Genomic DNA, 15,028 nt, shown 5'->3' on the forward strand with positions numbered 1-15,028 from the left:
CCCCCCCCCCCCCCCCCGCTCTCAAATTTTCCTCCAAACGAACGGCATTATTGTTGAAAGCCTTGGGTTCCAGTAATTTCGTATCTCCGATAAAAAAGAAAATTCACGCGATATTTTGTCGCGACGATAGTGTGGAATCGGAGTTTTACGTTTCGCATCATCGAATTTATTAAACGACAATTGTTCGGATATCGTGCGATTTTATACTCTTAGCTCCGCGCTAAAATAAAAGTTTCTTTCCAAATTATCGTCGATCTATATTTGCATTATTCTCAAACAATGTCGAGAATTCACATTTGATACGGACAACGATTAATTTTCTTATTGCTAAACAAAGTGTTATAATTATTTCTCGATTGTTATAGCTTGAATTGAATAATATATTATGTTTTTAAATTATTTAAAATATTTGTCATCTGCGCATAAAATAATCATAATTGATTATTTAATCGGATACTTTTATATTTATGTCTGACTTTATAATGATTTGTACAAGGATGTGCAGGAAGTATTTGTATCTGCGTTATTTATGAACGACCCTTGTGCTATTAAAATAGCTTTTCGGATTGTTAGGTGACTAGCAAAAAATTTAGATTTACGTATGTTATTTTAAACTGATTATGTAACCGGAGAAATTAACAATTTAGAATGAAAAATCGTAATGAGTTTAAAATATATATTAAATTGAACGCGACTCAAACTCATTTTCACAACATAAATGCACATTTCCAGTTTACAAGTTTACTTCTATTTGACAATTTTATACTTGCATTTAATCCGAGTCCATCGCACATAATAATAATAACAATAATAATAATAATAATAACAATAATAACAATAATAATAATAATAATAATAATAATAATAATAATAATAATCTACCTATCTATCTAAATAATGTTTTATACGTTATACCGCTTATTCGGCAAATACTAAATAAATAAACAAACACATTATTACTATCGTTATAGACATTGCTATTAACAATAATAATTTCCCTTAATTTCAACAATAATTAATAAACAATTGTATCGTATCTTTTGTTGTTTACTTAGAACAAGATATGATCTTAAGAATAACAAATTCTTATATTTTTTATTACGAAATTGAATAGAAAAGTGAATTAAAATATTAATAATTTCTGATGCTGATGAAAAATACCGATTAAACAATACGATCTCATGATATAAGAATTCGACAAAAATACGTTTCAAGAGTCATCGAATTTTCAAGTTTTAGCAAATAAATACTTTGCATTCTTTATTTGCATAGAAACACGTTTCTTATACTTTCGCCAAGTGTGAAAAATACAATTGCCTTTGTTTACCATAATTTTGAAATTGCACGCTCATGAAAATATTCAAAAAATAATAATTTTCATGCATAGAGAATGATGATAATTAAATATATATTTATAATATAATTAATGTTTATGAATTTACAATGAATCAATGGACAATCATCGTAACGATAGAAAATATTTTCAAAATTTGAAAATGAGAAAATTTGCAGAGACTGCAAACGATATTAATATTTTAATCGGTAAATAGCGATTGTTAACGTTAACGAAATTTTCAAATCAATCACTGTATATTTATATTAAACATTTATATTTCTTAATTACACCTAAGCGATATTAATAATCAATTTAGACTAATATTTCACTCATGAAAGCTTAGATGATAAGTATTATTGTAAAACAAAAATTGTAATTCATCCGATTAGAACATTTTAATCTGAATATTGCAAATATCGGTCAGAAATATTTTCATCTAAACTTTATTGTTATCTGCTCAGTTATTAAAATATTTATTTTCTAAACTTACGGTACACGCGCATACTTCCACGCTTTGAGGCAACAATATAAGTTAACAAAAACTAACGTTTCAATGCATTATTAAAAAAAAAAAAACTACTAAACTACAAACTAAGGACAATTTACGTTACTAAAATAATGTTATTATAATAATGTTAAAAATGTATTAGGACACGTGTGGGAAGCATTGATTGGAGTAAACGGTATTCTATTATTCAAGAAATATACAAGTGGAGGACATTTCATACTATTATGTTTGTATTATTTAAAATTCAGTAAAGCGAACGAGTGTTGCTGAATTTTAAATGAGCATAATTCAAATAAATCGACATCAGATTATTGCTTCAATATCCAATTTTTTATTTCTAGTATTTTTTTTTTTTTTTTAGTATTTCGATATTTTCAATATAATTTTAATATCAACCTATACATCCTATAACAATTCTTATAGTGACTCGAAAGATTTTTCAAACAATATATTTCTGTAATCAATTTTAACGATTACTATATATTTATATATTGTAATATAATATTATTACTATTATAAGCTTCATCGCCGGTATCCATTGCTGTTATTATTATATTATTATTATTGCTTATATTGTTATTGTTTTTGTTATTGAGGTCATTAATATCGTAGTTATTATGTTAATGATGTTTCAAATTCGTAAGTCCGTCATGCCGACATGGAGCCTCATTGTTCTCTGTCTTATACCAAATCCATCCATCTACATTGTCATATTCTACTTCCTTTACTCTCACATTAATATCATATTTTCATCATTGTATTGCTCTATCTAACAGTCTACTCTACTATATAATGTAGCCATGAAAATCCCATGTTATTCTTCTATTTTCCATTTCACTCACGTTACTCAAATGATTTAATTACTTTAATAAGATTATACGAAATATAAAAATCATCTGCTTTTTTTATTCGTCTTATCAATTTTGTAAATTAATTTTCTTTATAGTTAACGTGAATATCAATTCTTTAACAGCGAGACTCCATGCAATATTGTTTTACAAATTATCTCTGTAAAATTGTAGGAATTGCGGAGATTACATGACTTGTTGATGGATTAAGAATCTTCTTTGAATGAAGTTTCATAAAGAATTTCATGGGCGTAGTATTCTACCAATTTCCGTTTTAATTTCATTTCTGCAGTTTAATACCATATTACGGCATTATAATTTATCTGACATTATTAAAGCTTTTATTCGTGAATTTCAGGTGAGTATCCTCGTGATCTAATACTACATTTAATATTTCTTCGCCCCTGTCCCAGCACTTTTTTTTCCCACTAAATTACATTTCTGCAGTTTTAATTTCGGCATCTTCGCCATCAGTCGCTAAACATAAATCATTTGCATACGCTAACACTTGAGTTAGCGTACTATTTAAAGAGATCCATTTTTATTCTTTTGTATGAATTTAATGATCTATTGCGAAACTAAATTGAATAGAAATGGTGATAACGTGTAGCTTTTTTATTTAATTCATCGTGGACCCAAAATGCTTCGGATAAATTATTACCCATTCATACTCAGTCGTAACTGTCACTAAAGTAAAATTCAGTACACATCAATTCTTTTATTCAAATCCTACCTCTAAATCATATAATGAATAATTTATTAAACAACAATATCCAAATTCTATTCTACGAGCGTTTAGCCAACAAAATTTAAGAACTCTCTGATCTACCGTATCACTCCTCGAAATCTAGTTGAATTATTACATATCAAAATTTGTTATTCAATAACCAATCACTAGTAATTATTTTATTAAAACTAATACATTTTTCCGATAGATAGATAGTTATAATATTCTCCAATATAACTGGCAATTAATTCTATTTGTTTAATTGTCTATTTAATGTTTAAGATAATGACTGTAATTATAAATACAGAAGTGACGTTCCATCTATGTTGCATCATTATGATATTATATAGTTATATCGGACACGATAAACATTAAAAATCGAATATCGATAAATATTCAATATAATTTATTAAAACGATTTTTCATCTATTACTAGATAATGTTAAGCTTAATGTTTAATTCGATTTTGCAATGCGTAAAACTTGATAAAGTATCGAAGGGATTCGGAAAGATATGTGCTCATAGTAAAATATACTCACTATTGCTATTTGATTAGTTGCTATTTTGCTGAAATACAATGGACGACACATCTTTTGATAATTTATTATAAAGATATATATCGCTTGATAATGTGCAAGTCTGTGAAAATATTTTAATATTCAGAATATTCTCACGCCCGACAAAATGGAGTAATATATAAAATGTCTTGGGAGCTTTAAGGCTCAATCTTCCTCTTGGCCTTTTTGAGCTTTCCATTCCGCTGGAAAAACTTTTAACAACTCTGTTGAGAAATTTGAAATGTTCATGTAGCTGATATTTTTATTCTATGTACAGCAGAAATATTAATACATTACACGTAGTGCAAGTTTTCATGTTTTTAATTAAAAACCAAACAAATGCAACAACAAAAATCTGATAACTAATTCAAATAACTAATTAACTAACAAGTTCCAGTTTTAATAATTGTTTGTTTATGAAAAATAGACTTATTATTAAATGACGAAGCATGGAATCAGAACATTTTATTCACGCTTATATAATTTCAATAATATGAATTTCGTTAAAATGAAATTTCTCTAATTCGGTTTGTATTTAATTTTACTCTATTCCATAACTCTATTCTACTCTATTCTCTAACCATTCTTTCGCGTGTATTTGCATAAATTTTGGTTTAAACACGATTGAGCAATCTCTCTTCTATTTACTTTTTAAAATTTTACCAAACATTACTTAATTAACGCGTCGAACTTGGAAAGCGTTAAATATAAATTAAAGCCTATTCACTATAAGAAGCTCAAATTACATATGACAATAATAGGAGTGTGCATTGATAATATAAAATTATATTTAGTAAAAGTGCGAGAATACATACGTGCGTTAATGTATTTAAACCAAAGCTCCAGCTAATATTCGTCATATCTCTTATTGAAATAATAGCAGAAAACTAATCATGCACAGTTCATGTACTTTTAGACAAAACTTCCCTTTAAGTCGATACTTTGTTTTTTAACTGAGACACAGAGAATGATGGGAAATTTCAAATAGGATTTTAGATTGAATGTTCCCAGAGGCAAAGTTCTTATTTTACCTCGAGAATACGGGCGTTAACAAAACTTTAAACGAACTAACTTTCCTGTTTTCCTTTCTGGCTGTTTGACTTGCGCTCTAAAAATTGAATTTCGATCATTCTAAATGTAAAGTAATAAACATTTCAATTCTTGCTCCTCGAAGCATATGCGTTCACACGAAAATAATACACACGCATACGCACACACACACACGTACGCACGCAAGAGAGAGACACACACGCACGCACACACGCACGCACGCGCGCGCGCACACACACACACACACACACAATAATTTATTCCTTTCAATGAACGTTGAAAAAACAAATTTAATGACAATTAGTATTTAACTAAAGTGCACGAAAACTTATATTTACTAACGTGTAACGTATAATGTATAAAGGACATTATACATTATTTGATATGACTTCGGAAATAGTACTTTCACTAATTAATGCTTAGATTTCGGTAAATAATTTTTTTAAGTGTTTAAATATTTTCACAAATAATATAAAATAAAAGTCATTCGTATGCAGAAAAAAGTATAATTTATTGGATCCGTATTTTATTTAATTTATTTTTCGATAGTACTTACACTATTTAAGAGGATTAAAAAACATATCTAATTTCGGCAATCATTAGTTTGAAAATACCATGATTTTGCAGATTTTTTTCGCTTAGAAAGAAAATGAAAGAGACGTATTTCTTGTATAAAAATTATTATAACAAGTACCAAGTAAGTAAAGTATAAAAATAGCTAATATTATTGAATTATTTAGCATAAAAATATCACGTCACCGACGATTAAAATAATAAAACACAGAAAAACATTAAAATAATATTGAATAAACACATATGCATTTATATTTATGTTATTAAAATGATTTTCTTAGTTTATCAATTGCCTACGGAATGTTTTAAAAAATTCGAATGACTTTATGCAATTCAAATACTAATATTAATCTGTGCATGTTTTATCTATTTAATAAATCTCTAACACGCAATTCTTGCATTTGCCAAGTTCTTTCTCGCACACAAAAATTTGGTTAATCGATGTACTCAAATTTGATAATAATTTTTGCTGAATCTTATTATAATTTTACTTGACAGTTAACGTTAAAAATTTCTATGTTTTTGCATATTTAGTGCCTTCGCTATTAGCATTTTTCAATCAATCAACAATTTTTTAGTTTACAGAAGTTTTAGAATAAAAAGTGGATATTTCTGTTTTTGTAAATTCAAATAATCAAAATTGATCATTACCTCAATTAATTATGAATATACATGCTATTTAATATTACAATTGAACTTTAGCTATTTTAAATCCATTTTTTAATGATCGTGTAATTTTAACCTGTGATAAGGACATTAAAATTAATAAGGACGTATTATTTTTGTAATAGAGTACATTCTACTAAATATAAATACAAATTTAAGATTAATTTATGGATAGTAACCCACTTTTAAGACAAAAATTTGTTTTATTGATTGAAATGTCGTCAACGATTCGCATTATTATTAAAATTTAATGTCGATGAATGGAGGAATGAGTAAAGAAAAATCGGCAGCTTTTCCAGTTTCATTCATGGCGAATATAATTAGATAAAACTGGATAAGCTACTTATAGCTTTACACTTGAATATGAAAAATTACGCTCAATTTTATTGAATTGTGTTTGATAAAAATTGATATCACTAACTTGATTTATTACCTAAATATAGAAAATCCTCGAAATTCAAGGATTTCAAAGATAAAATATAGAATTACCTTTCATTTTTTTTTTTTTTTTTTTTTATTAAACAGTGCGCTAAATTTAGTCATATGGAACAATGTTAAAAATTATGCATATTATTAATTAATTTATTTCTAAAAAATACAATTAATATTTTCCTAAATCATAAATAACTTACTTAATGAAGTAATATTTGAGGTATTCGTTAGTTTCATTTCAAAAAGAGAAAAAACTGACAAGTGAAAACTACAAGTGTTTAATGTGTAGGAATCTTCAATTAATGCTAATTATATGTTTGTAATAACTGTAGATGATTTATTTGTGATTAGCTGTCACAAATAATTTCAATATAGAAATACTAAATTCCTTATATTATTTTATGCTATTTGTTAATTTATTGAAGACATATAAATTAATGAATTATCATCGATGTTTATAAATATTCTTATAACTGTTTGACTTACTGTGAATTACACTTTTTGTTTCAAAGTTAACATTATGCACTACTTATGTGGCCGATAAAAATATGAGTTAAAGAAATATTTAATCGTAGATGTTTTAAACTATAGTTTTATGCATAATAAAATTAATTATAAAAGTTGCGATAAAATAAAAATGACCGTATGATTTATACTTATGTGGCTCGAATAACTAATAGGGTAATTTGTTTAGTTAATGCTCGAATAATTATGTCAAAAATATAATTTTAATATTAATGCAATGTGAAATCATTACCATACATTTTCTCTTAGTAACCTCTTACTAAACATAAAATTTCCCCAATAATTTTCTTCATAAACAAGTTATTATAAATAAACAAGAAAAGTTGTTGTTTGGTAATAAAATTGATGGATTTTCAAACTAGTTGAAACGTTTTTAATGTTCGGTTATACACAAAATGTTCATTGCTCATCGTCAATTAGTACATTAGTTTTTTAACTCACTAAGCTTTCAAAAACTTACATACGATAAAAGGCAAATGATCTTTTGTACTGTAAAATTATACAGTTTTTTTGTTTATTTTATTTTCTAAATAATTCTGAACATATATCGGGAAGAGAAAATGACATACATTTCTAATAATTTTTACATATATTAGTGGTGAACTTAATTACATTCAATTAAACGCTGATTGAGCTGCTTGCGGATTTGATTAGTATGATAAATTATTAATCAATGCTCATTGTGCTTTTTCGGCGTATATTAGCGTTTGGATGCTCACGTTGTGCGTTAAATAATTACCATATTTGAAGTAAAAAACGTAAAATAATTACGGCCCTCGAATTATAAATTTTTTTTACGTATTATTGAATTTACAATGCCAAGTTTATGCGAGTAAATGTACGTAAAGTACGTGCATTGAATATTCGTGCACGGGAAAGAGAAAAATGCTGGAATTAAATATCAATTCTATCGATCAAATGAATTATTCGGTTAGCGTGTCGACTTTCTCGGTCTATTCTCATTTCAAAGCTCGCATCGTCATTAGCTTAGAGGATGATGGCAATTCTCTTTATCAAGTACGTAACAAGGAATCGCTTATAATTAAAAATCCTTCGATTATTCGTCGTGCGCCACTCCTCGAATGCTACGAATTCATTGACCGCGATGCGAACGCTTATCCAACGAGTCCTTGAAGCCAGCGTGAATCTCCTTCCGGCCGACCCTAGTATACCCAAGCGCATGCGGGGAGAAAAAGTGTCGCTCCGCAAATTCGAAGCTAATTATCAAGCGCACTCGCGGCCGTTCGATAAAGTAGTCAGTGGGCGCCCGGGGCGCCCCCTAGGACTCCTAGAGAGATTAATTAACAATTGTTCGTATTGTCGAAAGGTACGCGGCTTGGGGAATACGCGGCTCTTGCTGCTCTTGGTGCTGCGGCTGAGCGTGTGGGTGGGCCGGGCGGGTCCTCGGCCGGTCGCCGGTGAGCTCGAAGAGTCGGCGGAGACGAGCCGCGAGCGCCTGGAGAAAGTGCGTCAGGTCCTGAGTGAGGTACCCCTCATCGACGGACACAACGATTTGCCCTGGAATATCCGCAACTTCGTCCACAATCAGTTGGCAGAGTTCGAGTTCGACACGGACCTGAGACAAGTCGTCCCCTGGAGCAAAAGCGCCTGGAGCCAGACCGATCTGCCCAGGTTGAGGCAGGGCATGGTTGGCGGGCAGGTAAGGATTATTATTCTCGGATTAATACTTATCCTCTCTTCTATCGTCATTTCGCTCGCTCATGGCACCGCTGCTAATTATTACCGATTCCCAAGCGACACAGTCGTGTTGTTATCCTTACCTCGATTCACGGGCTTAAATCGCAATTAGGCCGATAATTCGTGGGGGAAGGGAGTTTTTATTTTGAAAATAATGCAGGAATGTTGGAGCCGTTGAGCGTGGGTGATAGTTGCTCGTGGTGTTACAGTTGCGACATCTAATAATTGTATATGGAAGGCTGCGTCCTTATCTATTGACTCATCGTGAATCTTAAATCACACGTGCTCCTAACAATGATCGTCAACCAAGATTTATGATATAAATTATATCATCCCATTACAATACATAGCACATAGCAAATCCATGTGCATAGAAAGTCATAAAAGCTTGGAGCTGTCGTTGTGATATGCTGCGATAGAGGCACAACTACACCTACAAAATAATGAACAATTTTCTATTCAGTAATGAGAATCTCATTTCCTCCCGAAAGCAAAGATAATTCACAAAGAGTTTCGTATTTTTTCCAAGACAGTAGTTATGTTTTAATTAAAATATTGAACAAGTGTAAAACTATTTGATCCCTGATATGAACTTTTTGCGATAGACTCACTATTTATTTGTAACTGCTTAAAATAACCCACAATTCCTTAGGTAATTTTATTACTTTTGCATTAATATCCATTCTATTCGGGCTTGCACATCATTAAAAAAGTCACTCCAATGTCGACGATTATTTAACGTTAATTTTACTGATTAAATATACTAGAGATTCTAGCGATAATAAATAAGTTAAAGCCAATTATCGAAATGAAATTAATTAAACTTATTCATAATGTTGAAATTTTTAATTTTCTTATTTTAATATTCGAATAATAATTATCATGAAATAAATAATATTTAAATGCGATGCATTCAATGTTTCGTATTTATCTTGTTCTAAGTAAACAATATCAATTTCAATTAGTATAAAAATAAAAAAAATTGTGCAGATTATAAATCAAAATACGATATTTTTTGCTATTTTGCATGTTAATTTGTAGTCAATAATAGATAATTACCGAATATTATCCTAATGAACATAATAGGGCAATGAAGGGCAATAGGGCCACCTATAAATAAATCTGTCTTGTTGAAACATTTATACAATTATTTGAAAATAATTTAATAATTAAAAATTATGTATTATTATTTTGTATATAGAGAATTTTTCAAATGCTTAAAGTTCATAGACGGTGGAATTTAAAATATTCGTATAATTTTCAACATAATTATTTATTATACTAATGACAAATAAACGTGAGTTCAGATACTTTACTATATATTTTTATCTTCTTCTATTAATTGATTGAAAAATTGCTCAATAGTGTCGAACGTATAAAGTAATTGAATTGTTCATAGACTGTGAACTATTTTATTCGCCACCCAACCCTAACGATTTCATAATAACTTAATATGAATTCTCTTAATTCGATACGTTCAAATTATCATATTAATACAGATAGTAATGAAAGCCCATAGACAAAATGTAATAATAATGTTCGTGCATTGTCATCAATGTCAATTAGCGTGAAATTATCTATTCGCCAGTGTTACAAAATTATGCTATTTTCCATACTTTACATCGAAGTGGAAAATGAAAAATGAAAAAGACAACACAAAAAAAAAAAAACAAACAAAAAAAATAATAAAATAGTTATTCCCTACGAGTTTTAAAAAGTACTTAGTAATGTAGACCATGACTTGTTTCATGAAAAATTACTCTACTTCCGACGACTCTCAAAAGCGAAACTAATCTTACCTTATGATACACTGTCTCCTAAATACGCTACGAAACTTTCCAAAGAAACTAAAAACAAAAGCGAAAACAAATAAAGAAGAGACCTTTGTATATGTATGTCATTGTATTTCTAAAGGGTTAACTAGGTTTTATATTATTTTCGCCCAGTCCGCTGCTTTTCCGTTGCAAGAAAGAGTTCGCTCGAACGATTTATCGTGATGATGGAGAGAGTTTATTGCTGTTTGAGTAGTCTCCTCACTTCCCCTATATCATTCCTCCCCACCCACCACCCACCCTCTTACACCGCTGCTCACTCTGTTTCTCTATGCTTTTTATTCTCTCTCTCTCTCTCTCTCTCTCTCTCTCTCTCTCTCTCTCTCTCTCTCTGTATCTATCTATCTATCTATCTCTATCTGGGGCTCTGTGGTCGTCGTCGATGTTGTCGTTATCGTCGATGTTGTATATATGAAAACGTCAGTTATTTTCTTGTCTTTGTGCCAACTGGCGGATTGTAATCTGTTCTTTTGTGGATTCGACTTTGGCAAAAAGCGTGCAGTCGGAATTTTTCTAGAATTACACGATAACGCTTGAAGGGGCGGCGGGAGGAGGAGGATTGATAAACCCGCGAAATGATGCATTTTTAGATTGAATTCTCTTTCATCTCCGTGTATTCAAATAGATAAGGGAAAACAGAAGAGTAGGATGTGAGTTCAGACAAGATTTGTTGGCTTCCATACACGAACGTACTGCGATTCAAGGGAATATTTAAAATAATTTTTTATCTCTACTATTTATCTAATTCATAATTTGTTTATGCTATTTAAAATAGCCAAATTAAAAAAAAATAGTAATGATTTGTTTGACGAAATTTCAGTTGCTTTTACTCATTTGTATGTGACTTGTAAGGATCACAAACTATAGATTTATATATATTTCCTTAATAAACAGCCTACCTAATATAGATAATATAACTATTTATTTAGAAATTTAGTTAGATAATGATATATGCTTGATGATTATGACTATAAATACTCTGTTAAGTCTTACCTGGATGTATAACTCCTGCAACTATTGTTATATTATAGTCAATTATGGATTCGGAATATTCATATTTTTTTCCATATTTTTATTGTTTTAGGTATAAATCTTTCATAAATACATAAGAATACTATATACTGTATTATAATTTATACGCATAGAGTATATTAAAAATTATAAGTCCATCTTTCGATTAAACGACATTCTATAACAATGGAAGAAAATAACCAACAATCCATAGTAATGGAATTTTGAATTTCGAAGAAACTATATATTCAGATCAAAAAACTATATTTATCACGTCAGTTTATCATAACATTCGCATACCTTTAATTACTGTAGTCCATCGTATCATGTATAAATTTTCGGGGAAAATATTTTCTCAAAATAGTATTATAAAACAATAAATTCATTACGCGAATCAATTACCCTTTATATTCTTTTCTAATAATTTGTACATAAATTCTTCTTTTATATAAAGATATTGAAATCACTTACTACTAACGTATAATATATATATATATATATATATATTTTTTTTTTATTAACAAAAAATACCAATGTAAATTTATTTTATACGATTGAAAATTTTGAAAATACCATACATGAAAAATAAACGTAAAGATTTCAAGAGATTTTTGAAATTCCTACAGTATCTTTATCAACATTTATTTTAAAAAGTTTAATATACTTGATTTATTTTCAATACCGATAATCACTACCTGAAAATTTATACAGTATATTACAATTTAAATATTGTACGATCGATTAAACAAGGTTTCACTAATACAATATATTATGTTGTAAATGCCTTTGAAATTTACTTGAAAAATTAAACTTTATAATTAAACTAACTATAAAAAATTTTTTTAATACCTTAGGAACGAAAATTAATGTTTAATATCTTGTGAGTTATATTTTTATACAAATTAATGTTATGACAAATTTTATATTAACACAGTCTTTCAATAAATTGAATTCATTAATCAACTTAATATTCACATTTTATATGCGAAAACTGTAATGTAATTATTAAAAGAAATTTAGTATTTTACAACTCAAGAGATATATGAGGATATATAAAATTTAAATAAATCTACGTCTCAATATTTTCAGCAAATAGAAGAAAAGATTGAGAGTAAATAACTTTTAAAGCGATAAGTCATTAATTAATGGATACATAGAGATATTTATTCATTTTTATTCAAGATCATTCTTCTTTTTTTAATTTTAATCATCAAGATTTTTTCTTTTTTAATTTTAATTCTTTTTATTTTTAAAAGTAATTTTAAACTAATTAAACATTAATTTATATATAACTGCCGTTATATAAAAAATTATAATATATTATTATTATTATATTTTTTTCTGATTATTATTATCTTTTTGTTAATACATTAATATCAATTTTCAATAATATTTGTATAAGAACGCAGCAATATAGTTAATGCTTCTAAAGGTTAAGATTATTGAATTTGAACAATTTGAAGTCCTTACGATATAATAATAATTATATTTGAAATTAAAAAAAATTTATTAATATTGACTGACCAAAATTTTATTCGATTATGTGCACTAAGATAAATATTAATTAATTTTTCTTTCAATTCGAATTGTAAAAATGTAAAAAGAAGCTTAAATAGATAAAAATTGAATACGATTACAGTACAAAGGAGAAATGCACTTATTTTAAAATAGTATCGTTCGACTTCAACTGTTTATCAATATATTTCCGTACGTTACTGTCTGTACGCCAATAAAATTGCATTCATTTAGTAGAAACTTATGTCGTAGCTATGGTATTTCCTTAATTTTGAAATTAATTTGAATTCATGAAGAATATTAGAGTATAAGGAAAGAGTCTTATGTAGTTTTATGTAATTAACTCTTTTGTACAGCTAATTATGCGAACAAATTTGAAGACCAGAACTTTTAATTGAATATTTAAAGGACCAAAACTATATTTGCAAATAAATATTTATACGCGTATATTTCCAGGACATCGTTTGTCAAAGCGAATTGTAAAGAAACTATAGGTTTGTTGTTATTGAATGTTACTTGAGAATGATGAGACTGTTTATAGTTGAATTTCATGACCATGCGTAAAAGAGAATTTAGTGGTGGTCAGCCATTAATTGAGTAACAGCTTCCTACATACGTCGCTATTTTATTTGATTTTGCAGTAAAACAGGAACTGGAGTGCAAAATCAAATTCATTTGATTTAATGTGTCCCATAGAGTTAAGCTCTAAACTTCTTAGTCCATGATCGACGTGTGATAGCCATACTTTATTCCGTATTATATAATTCCTTTTACATTAATCCCTCCTGTCTCCTTTTCAATTTTTTCTACGGCAATTTGAAAAGTTCGTTATATTGATGCATATAAACGATTATCGAGCCAAGCGTAAAAATTTCGGTTATCTGATTTCAGTTTTGGGCAGCATACGTGCCATGCGAGTCCCAGCATCTCAACGCCGTGCAGATGACTCTGGAGCAGGTGGATCTAATCAAGAGGCTCATTGAAAAATATTCGCAGCACATGCAGTTTGCTACATCCTCTAGAGGTACGTCCATAAGTATACAAACGCCATACGTGATTCTTTTAATCGATTTAGTCTTGCACGTCGCTCAGTCTCCTAAGCGTACTTAGTCTGGCGATTCGCATAATTTCTCTCGCGTGTCGGTCGACTTTTATAGACATCTCGAGAAAGAAAGGTTTTATGGTAATATTGTTTAAACAAACAGAAACAGAGCATCCAAATAGTTATTTAAATTTTATGCAAATTCGCCGCGTCGGTTGTATAAAAGGCACGCGCGACGCTTCCTAAGCACATTTTCCCTTTTCATTATCTGGATGCGCTCGTTTGAAAAATAATCTAATGGAGCTTACGAGGGAATGGAAGTACCATAATGTTGCAATTCTCTTATTAAATAATTTGTAAAAGTTTGGATCTCCTGAAATAAACGAGCGCTAATTTAAGCAGTATAAACAGATTAGTCGGAGGAAAAATAGCTCCGCTCAAACATCTCATTAAAGAGTTGAAGCGCTGAATTGCGAATCGAAAGCCTAGTTTGCATAGATCTGAAATTATGCCAAGGTATATGAGCGAAAGACGAAGCCAAGTTCAGTTGATACGATCCCAATTAATCATAATCTCCATTGTATTGATTGATCCACTTCATCTTTGATTTTCCACAGTCATGAGTTTCCAACGACCTTGCGCAGCATTAAGAGACTTTTCCTTTTACGACTCTTTGCCCAGACTTACGAATGCTATTCTCCCCCCCCC

General features: G+C 29.2%; 1 protein-coding gene across 1 annotated transcript in view; it reads left to right on the plus strand.

Annotated features, from left to right (window-relative positions):
• The first annotated feature begins 8,107 nt into the window (after positions 1 to 8,107).
• LOC105368388 (dipeptidase 1) overlaps positions 8,108 to 15,028 on the plus strand; it is a 36,316-nt gene continuing 29,395 nt past the window's right edge. The window contains exons 1-3 of the mRNA XM_011507397.1: positions 8,108 to 8,239; positions 8,550 to 8,882; positions 14,170 to 14,302. Coding sequence (XP_011505699.1) covers positions 8,108 to 8,239; positions 8,550 to 8,882; positions 14,170 to 14,302 — 598 coding nt within the window. The remainder of the gene's footprint in view (positions 8,240 to 8,549; positions 8,883 to 14,169; positions 14,303 to 15,028) is intronic.

This window comes from Ceratosolen solmsi, unplaced genomic scaffold (assembly GCF_000503995.2).
Source record: "Ceratosolen solmsi marchali unplaced genomic scaffold, CerSol_1.0 scaffold6, whole genome shotgun sequence".
Taxonomy (NCBI): Eukaryota; Metazoa; Arthropoda; class Insecta; order Hymenoptera; family Agaonidae; genus Ceratosolen; species Ceratosolen solmsi.